Source organism: Gekko japonicus, unplaced genomic scaffold (genome assembly GCF_001447785.1).
Source record: "Gekko japonicus isolate JY-2015 unplaced genomic scaffold, Gekko_japonicus_V1.1 scaffold110, whole genome shotgun sequence".
Lineage (NCBI taxonomy): Eukaryota > Metazoa > Chordata > Lepidosauria > Squamata > Gekkonidae > Gekko > Gekko japonicus.
Genome location: NW_015173675.1, coordinates 171,758 through 186,385, shown reverse-complemented (window position 1 = coordinate 186,385; position 14,628 = coordinate 171,758). Strand labels below are relative to the sequence as shown.

At 43.0% G+C, this 14,628-nt stretch overlaps 1 protein-coding gene across 1 annotated transcript in view; it reads left to right on the top strand.

Moving 5' to 3' along the window:
* The first annotated feature begins 3,494 nt into the window (after window positions 1-3,494).
* Window positions 3,495-14,628, top strand: part of LOC107120260 — a 66,853-nt gene continuing 55,719 nt past the window's right edge. Inside the window, exon 1 of the mRNA XM_015422911.1 lies at window positions 3,495-3,702. Coding sequence (XP_015278397.1) covers window positions 3,495-3,702 — 208 coding nt within the window. The remainder of the gene's footprint in view (window positions 3,703-14,628) is intronic.

Genomic DNA, 14,628 nt, shown 5'->3' with positions numbered 1-14,628 from the left:
CTCTCACGTACTTTACCTGAAAGTCAGTGGGCTTATTTTAACGTTAAATAAATCTCAAGTAATAAACTGTATCGTAAAGTGCTCTTTCCCAGAACACGTGTGTGGTGTCACCTCTCTTCCTCTTCAGATACCTCCTCAATACCTATGTTTTCTTTGAGGGTTTTGGCTTAACATCTTAACCTTATTTTCAATTGCCCTGTGTTTTAAATACACATACCTACATTGCCCAGTCCCATCCCTCCCTCTCCTTGCCTGTCTCTCCTCCCTTAATTCTTCCCTCCCCCTTATCTGTTCTAGATTGTAAGCTCCCTGGGGCATGGAAAAAGCAGTATTCTAAAAGTATGCCATTAATGCAGGTGTCTCCATTCATTCCCCTTCATAACTATCTGAACAGAGCCATGCTGTACTTAGTGTTAACCCTTCAACTCCCCCTCATAATTTATTTTTTATTTCCAAATTTTCCAACAAACAAATATATGAGAAAGGTTGAGAGAAACTGAGTGTCAGTTACTGAAAAGCAAGAGGAGAGAAGAAATCAGCCTGCAACTGCTAAGAGCGCACAGGGTGGTCCTAGAGCAAGGTTTGGGAGGGGGGGTTGCCAAACTGTTCTCCCCTCCCGCAATTCCTTGTGTCTCTCACTCAACCTGATGACCTCATGCCAATCTATAGGGCTGTGAAGCAGATTCATCCACATGTGAAGCTGACATTTCTGCATTTCTCTGAGGGCACCACAGAAATGCAGGAATATATGACTTCAGTAATAAAAGAAAAATGTGATGATAGAGAGAGGGAAAGCCCTAAAATCCTCCTATAAACACAATGGAAAGCTATGAGGAAAGAAAGGTTTTGGGTGCAGAACTAGCAACTGGGAATGGCTAGGTAACTGTCGAAACTGACTACTGTTATAAAAGAACTGCACCTAATGGTTTAGAAAAGAAAAGAAAATCCTAAAAGAAATCAACCCTGACTGTTCCCTGGAAGGCCAGATAATGAAACTGAAGCTTAAATACTTTGGCCACCAAATGAGAAGGGAGCACTCACTGGAGAAGCCCCTGATGCTGGGAAAGATTGAAGGTCAAAGAAGACGGGGATGGCAAAGGATGAGATGGTTGGACAGTGTCATCGATGCAACGAACATGAAATTGAGCCAACTTCAGAGGACAGCGGAAGACAGGAGGGCCTGGCGGGAGCTTGTCCATGGGGTCGCAAAGAGTCGGACTCGACTGTGCGACTGAACAACAACAACAACACACTTTTTGAGAAAAGGAGGGTTACAGATTAAACCACAGGTCAATGTCTGAAACTGAGGGCAAAATACAGCCACAAAATGATATAACACGGGAAGTATTCCATAGGGAAGTATGAAACATCATGTAAACAAGGAAGATGAGAGAAAGCAAAATTGTAGAAGGGAGGAAGGAGGAAAATGTACACTGAGGGACAGTGGATTGTAAGGCACTGTTAGAAAACCCTAGATAAGATATCCACATTTCAAGAGCAGCAATTGAATTAGAAAAGCTATTGTAGGAGCTTAAGGAGAAATTAAGATATGAATCTAGTATGGTGAACTTAGGAGATCCAAGTTCAAATTCCTACTCACCTGTAATGTATCCAGTTTGGACCGCGTGGCTGGCTTGGGCTCCATGCGGTCAAGCGCAAACATCGAGCTTCACTCAAGGAAACAATGAACTAAGCGGATCCTAGCCCACACCTATCAGAGGGCTAGGTTCCCGGCCGAGAGCCTATGGAACTCTCGGCCACTGTAAATAACCAATTGTGATGTGGGGGTGTGTTCTGGGTGGTGGTTTCACAGGAAATATAAGCTGGCCTGCGAGCCAGCTAAAGTTGTCTTGTTCCTCCCTAATAAAGTACGTTAGCTGAAATCACTCACCTATCTGCGTACTGTTCATCTCCCCTGAACAGAGACCACGTTCCAAGCATCGCATCGAGTCTCCATGCCGAGATCACCGCATGCAGCTTCGCCTAGTGCCGCATCCCAGTTGCCGCTCATCGCACCGCTCACCGAGCATCGCACCGCTGACCGTGAGAGCAGCATCGCACCGCTCCTCAACAATGATCCTCGTGGAATCGTAAGATAGCTGCCGCATCCAAGAGCCTCCCTGCCTTCGACATCTCCCAGCCCTCGCAGTGGGAAACCTGACTGGAGACCCTCAAGAGCCACTTCACCATCCACGATGTCACCGACCCGGGTAAAAAGAAGGCATACCTTCTCCAGCACTGTGGGATGGAGGCCCATCTCCTACTGAAGGACCTGATAGTGCCCCGGCTGACCAAAGACGAATCTTACACCTCTTTGTTCAAGGCGCTCTCAGATCACCTGGCTCCCAAACCCACGAAGTTTGTGGAGAGGATGGACTTTTTAGCGAAAGTCCAGGGCCCTGACAAGACCGCCTCTGATTTCCTTGCGGCTCTGCGACAGGCCGCCACCAGGCGTTCACTTTCAGACCTGGCTGAAGCACTTCTCATTCGGTTCCTCTTGGGACTACGGGAGCCCAAGCTCCGGAGGAAGCTGGTCAGCCAGGACGACCTGGATCTCAACAAGGTGATCCGGGAGACGTACAAGAAGACCCACCAAGACTGCTGCGCCAAGGCAGTCCACCGCACACGAGCAACTGTAGGTTTCGACGCCTCAGATGAGGAAGAGGTTCTACAGGTCCGCCATCGGTCGTCTCAGCATTCTCATCAGTCAGAACCACCCAGGGCCCCAGAACGAGCCTGGGAATCCTCCCACCGACCCTGGTCCAGGTTGCACTTGGACTTTGCGGGACCTTTCCAGGGCCAACTCTTCTCCATCCTGGTGGATGCCTACAGCAAGTGGCTGGAGGTAGTCCCCGTGCCCTTCACCTCGTCTAAAGCGCCAATCCGGGCAATGTGGCAGATTTTTAGTGCTCAGGGCATCCCAGACACCCTGGTCACGGACAACGGGACTGCATTCATGTCCAGTGAATACCAGGAGTTCACCCGGTACTACAGGATCTGTCATGTCCGGTCTGCCCCATTTCACCCTGCGACCAATGGCCAAGCAGAGCGTATGGTAAGGACAACCAAAGATGCACTCCGCCGTTTGTACTCACAGGACTGGGACTATAAGTTGGCAGCCTTCCTTTTTGGCCAACGAACTACACCCCACACCATGACAGGGCGCAGTCCAGCAGAACTCCTCCTAGGTCGCCGCCTCACGACCCGGCTGGACCGTCTCCACCCAGACCACGCTCTGGAGGAGGCACAAGGGATTCTTTCCAGAGGATCCTGTGTACACCAGGAATTATGCACGGGGTCCAGCCTGGATTCCGGCTCGAGTGGTGAGAGTCAAGGGCCCCAGATCATATGAGGTCTCCAGTGAGGACGGCCAAATCCTACACTGTCATATTGACCAGCTGCGGCGACGGACGCTGCTGCTGGACCCCAAGGACTTTGAAACCCTTGACACCCCAGAATCCGCAACACCACCACAAACGTCAACCTCATCAGCGATGCCTGCCGCAGAGCCTGTGCCCTTCCCCACGGGCGCACACGAGGACAACCTCCTGGCTGCATATGGAACGCCGGTACCGGGGCCCACGGCGCCAAACCTGGCCAGCACTCCGCCGGGTGCATTGGCGGTGGAGCCAGCCCCGGTCCCTGAGCTGCGCCGCTCTAACCACACTAGAAAAGCACCGGCACAACTCAAGGACTTTATCTGTGGGTGTGTTGCAGACCAAGGGGGGAGGGTGTAATGTATCCAGTTCGGACCCTGTGGCTGGCTTGGGCTCCACACGGTCAAGCGCAAATGTCGAGCTTCGCTCAAGGAAACAATGAACTAAGCGGATCCTAGCCTGCACCTATCAGAGGGCTAGGTTCCCAGCCGAGAGCCTATGGAACTCTCAGCCACTGTAAATAACCTATTGTGATGTGGGGGTGTGTTCTGGGTGGTGGTTTCACAGGGAATATAAGCCGGCCTGCGAGCCGGCTAAAGTTGTCTTGTTCCTCCCTAATAAAGTATGTTAGCTGAAATCACTCGTCTATCTGCGTACTTTTCATCACCCATGGAGGTCATTGGTGACTTGGGCCTAGTCACTCTCAGTCTAACGTTCCTCACAGGGTTGTAGCTCCCACCCTGAGCTCCATGGGGGAAGGGTAAGATAAAAATATGATATATGAATGAGAAAGTAGCAATAGAGATTTTGTGAGGGAAAAATTGTTGACAATCATACCTATGCTGAAGAAAAGGACTTCCTACCTAGCAATTTAGAAAATTCATAGCATATGCAATAAAAATGTATTATTAAGAAAGCATATTCATATACCACTTTCAAGAGGTAACAACATATAAAACAAACCCACAGAAAAGGGGAAGTTTCTAACAAATTACCAGGCACTAATATTAGTCCACTAAAAGAACTATATGAAAATACATTGGACAGGAACTCATGAATAAAAATTAAAAGATATTTGAAAGAATATTATTAAACAAATAGCAATATCCATATAGAAAATGCATGCAATATAAGGAAAGGAAATAAGAAGTATTGTAAAACTATGCTCTAAAAAGCAGTGGGAGAAATCCTTTATCAAAACACAAGCAAAAACAAAGGCAGGTATGATGACCAAGGGTAGCTGTGATGGAAAATTTTAAGTTAAGACAGAAGGCAATACAAAGTAGAGGAACTTAAAAGTATGGGGGGAGCATAACACTGAAGTGTAAGGTGGAATTGGAAAATGTGGGGGGACCCTGAAACTATGTTGTCCTACTACCAGTAAAGAGAGTCTATTGTACAAAATTTCTTCATAGTGAGGATAACTGAAAGAGTAAAGATTGCTTATTTCCATAAATAAGTTTTTAAAAGATAGGAAAGTGACAAAATTTAGACGAGAGGGCATTCAAGGTGTTTACATGAGTCACACTTTAACAGACTAGAACAGAGGAAGCATGACAAAACAACTTAGAATTGTTTTAAAAAGTGATAAAAAGTAGAAGTAGGAAGCAAAACTGCAGACAACTTAAGTGTCACAAAGTTTGTTAAGGATGTTCCTGGACCATATAGTAAGCCTTAACATGTTAAAACAACCAGAGCCCTATATACCAAATAAATCATCAATTTTCATACAGGCAATTTAATGCACATGTCAATATTACTCATCCAAACATATAAGATGTGAGGAAACTGATCGTTAGATAACATGTCACAATTAGAAAATCGTTGTCCAAGATTTTATTAATTTTTTACTATCCTCTTTCATGAAGTTTACAGTAGAATATTCACCAGTATTTATTTATTTTTGTATTTCTATTTCTATATTGTATTTGTATTTCTATACCACCCTACCCAAAGGACTCAGGGTGGTGTACAACATTGCTTAAAACACAGTTTTACAGACATATATAAAATTAGTCTAAGACTAAAACCCATTTAAATTAAATCTTAAGAACAATTTGATGGCATATATAACAAGTTTATATACATTGCGTGTGTACGTGTATAAAATGATAAAATAATTCAATTAAAATACATAAACACTACAAGAAGAAGAGGAGGAGGAGGAGTTGGGTTTTCTACCCAGCTTTTCTCTACCTTAAGGAGTCTCAAAGGGGCTTACAAGCACCTTCCCTTCCGCTCCCCAGAACAGGCACCTTGTGAGGCAGGTGGGGCTGAGAGAGTTCTGAGGGAAGTGTGACTGGCCCAAGGTTATCCTGCAGACTTCATATGGAAGAGTAGGGAATCAAACCTGGTGCTCCAGATTAGAGTCTGCTGCTCTTAACAACTGCACCATGCTGGTTCTAGAAGGAGGGGAGGGTGAAGAGAGGAAATTACTGTGCTCAAGTCCCTGGCAATTTACAGCATCATGGATTGGGGGGTTCTCTCACTGAGCTCTTCTGCAACCTGTACTGTGACCTATTCTTGCATATATAAATTTGGTGCAGACTTTTCTTGACATCTGAAACAGACTTCCTTACCAAAGACTAATCAGGCAGTCTGGGGAAACTCGTCCCTTTCTCTCTCATCTCTTTCTCTGTCTGCCTCTCTCTATATTTATATTGTGTGTATGTTTTGACAGAGACAAATGATGATTTTGGGTTGGAATCCTAAGCATATTTACCAGAAAGCAACTCCTTCTGAACCTATTTGGACTTCTGAATAAAGGTGTAGAATTTAGTGTGTTGCTTCCCTCCGAGTATAGCATCAGCAATGCTAGTGTATATCCACTCATCTATGTGTGTTGACTGACAGTTCTGGGAAGAAACTGAGAGGGCTTTTTAATGTTTTTGGTTATCCTGCCTTTTAGGAATCTGAAGGTACAAATAAAGATATCGATTTAACTGCAATTTTCTTTGTTAACAGAGTGGGGAACAAAAGGCATTGTTGTAATAAAGTATTCAGCTCTTAAAATGAGCTTGCATACCTCGTCCACCAAGCCAAATGCAGCTCTCCAAGAATTGCCCAATAAGCTTGTTTTTGGTTCCTCTTTTGGGCTACAAAAAACAGAGGGACTGTCAAGCCACTAGAAAGGGCATAAACCATTGCTGGTGGGCTTTGTGGAACTTGTTAGGTCAGAAGGTGACAAACCCCATTGTTCTCAAGCAATATGTTCAAGAAGAACAAAAACCCTATATTTGAAATCACTCCTTCCTTCCTTCCTTCCTTCCTTCCTTCCTTCCTTCCTTCCTTCCTTCTGACTTTCTGTAGCCTGTTGTTAATGGGTTGTTTTAATTACTAATTGTTTAAAAACAGTTACAATGCGATCCTAAGAAAAGTTACACACATCTAAATCCATTGAATTCAATGGATTTAAAGGGGTGTACTTCTGTTTGGTGTTGCGCTTAATCTACTAAATTGTATCTGTTAACAGGCCTCATGAAAATCTACTGAGGGTGACAGAAGTAATATGTAAAGGTTTGTTGGTAATTGTAGCCCCAAAGTCCTTGACCTTTTAATTCATATCCATCTGAAATATTTCAGCTTCATATCCGCATGACATACCTTGCCATCAATAAATATACAGTTAAATGATTTTCACGAATGCACTGGGATTTTTAAATTGTTCAGTAGTGGATGTCATCTGATTATGCTTTTAGACAGCAGAGATTTCAGAATAAAAGAAAGCAGCTCACAAGATAAAGAGAGCTTAAATGAAAAGAAGAGGGGGTAGTAAATAATTTAACTAGGAAAGAACAAAGATAGTCAAAAGGAACAAGATAAAGAGAAAGATTAATTATGTATAGAGAGGTTGAGAAAGAAATGTAGAAATATACAGGAGACAGGTTACAACCCATTTTTACTTCTCACTAGTACTTAATAGTATAATCTCAGATTATCTAAGCAGTTGAAAAAAAATTAGTATAGATTTCATATGAACATTTTGCTTAAGAAAGATACGTTTGTAAAAATTTACTTTCTGTGAGTGAAATGTCCCAAGTGGTGGACATGTGTAAGGAAATGTATCCATAACAATAGAGCTGTAACTGTAGTCCCAACTTCCCTTCTCAGATTGCTTCCACATGTAGATTTTGCTCTGGTCCAAACTGGAGCAGAGCTGGGGTCGGGGGAGGGGAGGGGGGCATCAACACAACGTTGTCCCCTAATCATCTGCTCTCTGGGGTTTGCCTGCCTTGCCCAAGCCTGGATTGATAACAATCTTTTTGCACAGTGAGTGTCCAGGAAGCTGTACATTTTGAACATCCTTATACTGGCATCCTTTTATTTTCCTCAGCTGTCCATAGTCACCATTTCCCCACATTAAAACAGAGGGTTTTTAAAAAAATAACTATTGGCTAGATTGCTACAGCACAATAATGTTATAATGATCTGTTACTATGCTCTACTAGCTCCACTGAATCCCTAGCTTTCTTTTTTTTTAAGTCTCTAGTCATTTTCTCTGTGGAGATATAAGGGGAAAGGTATATCTCCACAACAAAAGAGGCCAGAGGCTCACTTTTTTAAAAAAATTAAAGGTGGGAATTAAGAGAAACAAATGGATTATGACAAAAGATTGTTAAAATGCTATAGTAACACAGCAACTACATTTTTTTTAAAAAAGCCTTCTGCGTGGGAGAAAAAAAGTGGCTGCAGGGGGGCAAGGCAAGGAAAATGAGAGGGAAACTGTCACGTGGACACTCCATTCACAGTTGCAACAAGAGCTACAAAGTGAATCCTCCTTGTGTAGAAGCAGCTTCAGTCAGCTTTGCCTCACCTTTCTTTCCTTTCCCTTCTGCTTCCTCCCTCTCCCTATCCATTGGGACTCTCATTTCTGTTCTTTGCCTTATCCTTTCTTTTACCTTCAAGCACTTGCTTCTTTCCTCAGTCACCTTCAATAATCTTCTGTAGCTTATCCCTGCAGCATATTTTTGAGGGTCAAAAATGCCTTTGTGACATATGGACCACATCATGCCAAGCCCTCTCATGATACTTAGTTGGGTTGATTCGGCCTTTGTGACATGATAACCATTGCCCAAATCCCCATCAGCATCTCAAACATCTTTGGCATGCAAAAGAAAGATGTGGATCGGCATACTGGCTAACTATAAAAGCTCAGCTTTCCCTCTGAATCAAAGGAAGCCTGCTCTATACCCCCATGCTGTTGGCTTGGGGGAGGGGTATTTTGGTGTGGGCTCTCTTCCAGGTGGTTTCCCAGACATGCTGTCCTGCCTTTGCCTCCTTATCAGCTTCAAGACAATACCCCTCCTCCTCATACCAGGGAAGTGTTTCAGGAGCTGCAGACTTCTGGGCAATCACTTTTCTTTGTTATTGTACACGGTAGATTGTCAAGCTGCCAGGTCCAGAAAAAGGGACAGGCATGTTTCAACCAGCTGTCCATGAAAAACAGAAAACAGACTTTGAAAAGGTGAGTAGTGCATTGATCATTTCCATAAATTATTACTCAGAGAATCAGAGACCACTGATGTCGGACAATAGAGAAGAAGAGCTGGACTGGGCCACAATTCCGCCTGTGCTCACCTGGATAAGGAGAGTGTCTTTTTGAAGAATGTGCTACCCTTCTTTTTTTTCCCCCTGGATAATGGACATAGCTCTTATGTTCCTCCTATATGGTTCCTAGACCCTATGAAGAAGTATTTGAGAACTGCTGCCCCCACCATAAAAACAGTATGTGTGGACTTCTACTATGTTTCATACAGGCTTTGTAGTGTGATTTGGGTCACCCGCTTAAGATTTGAATGGTTTCTTGCGTCTCCAGGCATTTTTAGTACAGTGCTGACAATGAGTTACGGGACTTGTCTCTGCCTGCCCATCCTTGAGCCTTTTCATTAGCTTTGCTAGTCCCTAGGGAAGGGTGGCAACAGCTTGGAAAGTAACTGCAGCATTTTCTTGGTCCACAATTCCTTCCTATAGAGGTGGTCGATACAAGGTGGTATTAAACTATATGAAAATTGTTCCAGTGTTGCAATAATAGTATATGAATTGGGACATTATACATGTAATAGTAGATAGCCATTTGAGTGCACTCAAATGCAGATGAACGGGCAAAAACAGCAACCAAAACAACCAGTCACCCTGAGATGATATCATATCACAGCTGTTTGTTCCTCTTCTAAAGTTGTAAGGCCTTCATTTGGCCATCATGAGGAGAGAAGGAAAGAACAGCTTTTACAAGTGGACTTTATACAGTAAGCAAAAGCAGGAGGAAGGGTTCTTGAATGTTTTTATCTAAAAACAAACTGCGTTTGAATGACTGGAATTTTGATAGCGATACATGTCATTTCCATATTTATTGACACTCAGTAACCCAAACCAGTACTTAGAGTCAACAAAGATTGCTACTACAAGGAATCAACAATAGTTTAAACAAAGATTGCTACTACGAGGAATGCTAAATGCCAAAGCTTGTCTTATTAGAGGCATTATACTTCCTTAGCTTTATATCATATGTATGCAACTGTGTGTAAAACAATGAAATTTATGGAGAAAATCCAGATCCAGGTTATAATTCATCCTGAAGCTAATCTGCTCCCTTAAATGACTACTATGGCATGGAGCATGTGGCTTGCAATTTTTTAAAAGTAATAGTTCTACTGCAAGCAATGAATTGTGAAATCTGGAACTAAAAATATATAGAAGCAATTATAGTGAAGTTTCTCCTGAAATAAAATAAAAGAAGCAAAAACAGATTTTCTGTGATGCCAAATAAGAGCAAATCTAATTCAGGTTTTTTTTAATCTGCTTTGTGGAGAATTTCAAAATTCTTATATTGCCCTTGGTAAAAGGGCTAAATTGAGACATTTAAAAGGCATTATTGTTTAAAATCCCCATCTTTGAAGAGATTGTACAAACTCTACTATGGAACACTATATGTAGATAGGGTATCCCTCCTTCTACCCTGTTAACACTTGTTCAAAAAGGAATTATCTCAAGGAAAATAGAAAGAAGTAACTTAGATGTTTGTCTATAAAGTGTTAATCAGATGTTCCCCTCAAATATTTGATATTCACCTCGTAGATTTGAATTCTGGGTTCCTGTTTCTAATTTTTAAAGTTGTTTCCCACAAAATACATGCCAAATGTGAAACATTTTGCTCATGTACTCTGGAAAAGCCAAACAAGCATCTGATTTTGGATTCAGAAACAGGTTAGTAGACAACATGATTATGTTTTCAAGGAAAAATATAGGTAGTTATTTTTTTAAAAAAATTCTCCACTAACTCAGGGAATATTGTGACAACGTAAGGGGAAATCAGGCATGTTGATCTCCTTTGGGTTATCTACAGGAAACATTTTTTAATCTCACTGGCTAATTCTAGGTGCACTTGTAAGTGCCTGTATGATGAAACGTTTGCTTTGCTTTTCTTCATTAGAAAGCATTGGTGAAGAAAATGATTCCCTAGAAACCTTGGTCATTTTAAGAATCTTTGGTTCAGGCCTCAAATGCAGCCTAGTGTGAGTTCCCAGAGACAGAATGAGACACTGTTAAGCAAAGCAAGCTGACCTTGTTATTCTTAGATAACACAGAGCTGTGCAGAGGAGTTGAGTGCCTAGCACCAACTTCCAATTAACATATTTCAACCAATTGAGATCTATGGCTTTCACACCTATGGGAAAGGGGCCAAGACAATCTGCAGTAAGTTTCATTTCTCAAGTCACCCTATAGGTCATTTGCCCAGCAACAGGGAGTTACATCATCTCTAAGGGTTTCTATTGGTCCTTCAGGCCTGGGACCACATTGGACCCCTATTAAAAAGTTAGGTTTTCAACTTAGTGTTTGCCTGATGGTGACTGTGTGCTACCACATAATGCTGTTATGCTCCATTTTGATTGATTGCTCAAGAGGGCCAAAAAGCTTGCTGGCCCTGGCTGACTCTGGAGAGAGAGCCACTTTAATGCTGAGAGCCTTCAGCCTGAGATGGAATAACATCTGGTAACTTGGAATCATTGTAGAGTTAGTTAGCATTTTAATTCTTACATTTCTTGTTTTCCCTCAGTGGCCCCGGTCATACGGGAGGTTTTGGCCTGGCTTTCCCCTGGCATCTGATCGTGCCGGGGAGCAACTGCGCGGCGGCTCAGGGGATCTGTCTGATCCTGCCGCCGTGTGTCTCTTTTGGTGCAGCTTTAAAAAGCCGCACTTTGGCCGTGTCAATTTCCCTCATGTGACCGGGGCCACAGTCTTGTTTCTTCAAAACTATTCTTGCACCTTAATAAAAATAATTATATTTTTCTTGCTTGTGGTTTTTCTTTCAACTGATGTCAGTCTAACTCGTGTTTTAGACCCAGTGACCACCTACCAGGTAACTTGTCTTTTGTTTGGGAACTTATTCTGCAGGTTTACCCTGTGGGGTTGACTTTCTAGTTAAATCCCAGAGAGGCTAGGAGCTTGATCTTCTACTTCTAAGACTTAGGGATAGTTTAAAAGGGCTGGTGGTAGCCTACCAGACTCGTGTGTGGGCAGCCTTACACTAGGATTTTATAATTTTGTTGTGCCTTTCAACTGATGTCAATCTAACTCCAGTGTTTTAGACCCAGTGACCACCTACCAGATAACTTGTCTTTTCTTTGGGAACTTATATATATACACACACACACGCACACACACCACTACAACAGTGTCATCCTTATTCTAAACATGAGCATCTGACCAATGTCAGACAGTATTCACTAGGGAGACTTTGGTTCAGATCCCCACTCTCCTATGCCACTTGCTGGGTACCTTGGATCAGTCACTCTCAGCCTTGACTACTTCATAGGGTTGTTGTGAGGATAAAGAGAGGAGGGGAAACCAATGTACACCATCCTGAGCCCTTTGGGGACAGGGTCAGAATGAAAATATACTGAATAAATATCTGCTACATAGAAACCATCCTAAAGACTTAAATTCTTATGCAATGAACCTAAGAACTGGGCCCAAAAGATAACTGATTGTCACTAGTACAAATTTTGCTTAAGTTATTCTTATAGAATATATATATGAGTGGCTATAAATGGCTGACCCTGGTTTCCATTTGTTGTTTCTATCAACGGTGGTTTTTGGCAAGTCAAGCAGCTTCTGTGCTTTTGGTCACCAATGGTAAACTGCCTCCTCTTTAAACCCATTGCATTCTGATCCATAACAAATAGCTATTGAAAATAGCTTTAAATTCCATTTCTCTTAATATGGTGTACAGCAAAGAAAAGTCTGTCTCATTCCCTTGGTAGGAAAGAAAGCTTTGAAGCATCTCCTCTGTGGGAGTGTTTCTGAGCTTTTCTCACAGGATTGTAGATGAATTTTTCTTCAAAACAGATCAGATGTAAAAGCAAATCCCAGCTGAGGGACATTTCTCACATTACTTTTTAATGATGCCCACTCTTGGGAGTCACTCCCATGGTTGGAAATGCATGTAAATGTAACGTGAGTACACATAACTACTTGGGAGAAAAGATCATTGCCTGAGAAGGTTTAAAGATGGCTTTGCACACTGCAACTATGGAATGAACACTGAAGGGGTAGTCATCAGAACCAGTTAAAGATTCCTTCCCCAAATTCCTGGAATTTCCTCCTCTGGATTAGCCAAAGAACTTTCAGGAGAATGTCTCTATGTTAATCTGTTGGAGAGCAAAAGCAATGAAGTGGCGAACAAATTTATTAAATGGACTAGAATCCACTTTCCAGCTTGGTTTTTCTCAGTTTTGTTCTCCATGGATGTGAAAACAACTCTGAGTATCCTGTTTGGAATCATAATCCTATCACAAACTACGGCCGAGTTCAGACTGGCAGTTTGGCCCGGCAGCCAAACATTTCAAGATCATTTCAGGAACGGATTAAAGGGGCAGGTTCCGTCCCCCAGCTGTACTCAAGCTGTCTTGTGCCGCTTCCCTCCCAAGTTTAAAAAGTACCAGGTGAAAGTGGTAGCAAACCGTGTGTAGAGCGGGTTGATTCCGGTTCCCTGATGTGTGAACGCAAGCACTGCTAAGGCGGGAACTACCCGCAGTCGTTGATAATAGGCAGTGGCTGTTTCCGCGGCAGGCACCCATGTGCATAGGCGCATGCAGCAGAGCGCAGAAACAGCCGCTAACAGCCTGCCAGGGGCAGGCCGACAGTGCAAACGCTCCCTTGCGCTTCCTCCACTGTATCCTCCCGCTTCATTCACTGCAGTGTGAACGGGAATACCGCAAACAAGCCGTTCCCAGTCTGTTCCGGGTCTTCTTTGCCACGACTCCCTAGCGCTTCAAATTGCCAGTCTGAACTCGGCCTACAAGTGTCATCTTAAAGACTGTTTGAAAGTTCCTCTTGCAATTTATTTGATCAACAGTTTTGTCTAAATGGCACCACCACAGGACAACATTAGCAAAATATGTATTTTGCTGAAAAGTTGCAGCTGACTTACAGTGACCTAGTAGGGTTTTCAACATAAGAGATTTTGGGGGGTGGTTTGTCCTTTTCTTCCTCTGCATTGCAACTCTGGACATCTTTGGTGATCTCCCATCCAAATACTGACCAGGGCTGAACCTGCTTAGCTTCCAAAAACTGACAAGACTGGGCTAGGCTGGGCTATCTAGGTCAGGACAGGAACAATGTTCAAATCTGAATTTAAAAATACCAAATAAAAGTACTTCAAATTACAGGACAGAAAAATCATTTGACCCTGGGATGCAGTGACAAATTTGTTCTCAGTTCTGATAACAGACTCATGCTGTGATGAACAGGGCCACATTATAACTTTTGTGGGCCCTAGGCATTTTTTCCCTCGTTCCCCCCACACACACCATAGAAATATCAATATTAATATTTTTATATACCTTTACATACTTCAACATTTTCCCCTGTTTTGTGCTAAATATAATAGATTTTGTGGGCCTTAATCCAGGGGTGTCAAACATACAACCCGTGGGCCAGATCTGGCCCCTTTAAGCCTCCAATCCAGCCCGAGAGCAACTGACTCTGTGCTGCTTCCTGCTTCCTGTTTCTAACATTGCAGCTTCTTTTGTCCAGTCTCTCCTATTTCCTGCTTCAGAGGAGAGAAAGAAAGCCTTCCCTCAATTGTCTGAGGGCTCCTCCCCCCTCCTTTTCTGGGAAGGGAGGAAGAGAGCCAGAGAGAGGGGGGAAATGGCATCTTGTGGGACTTTTAAGAAGACCAGCAATGTTTTATTCCAATTGTAAGCTTTTGCGTGCAAGCACACTTTTTCTTCTTCAGAGACAGAGAAGGAGG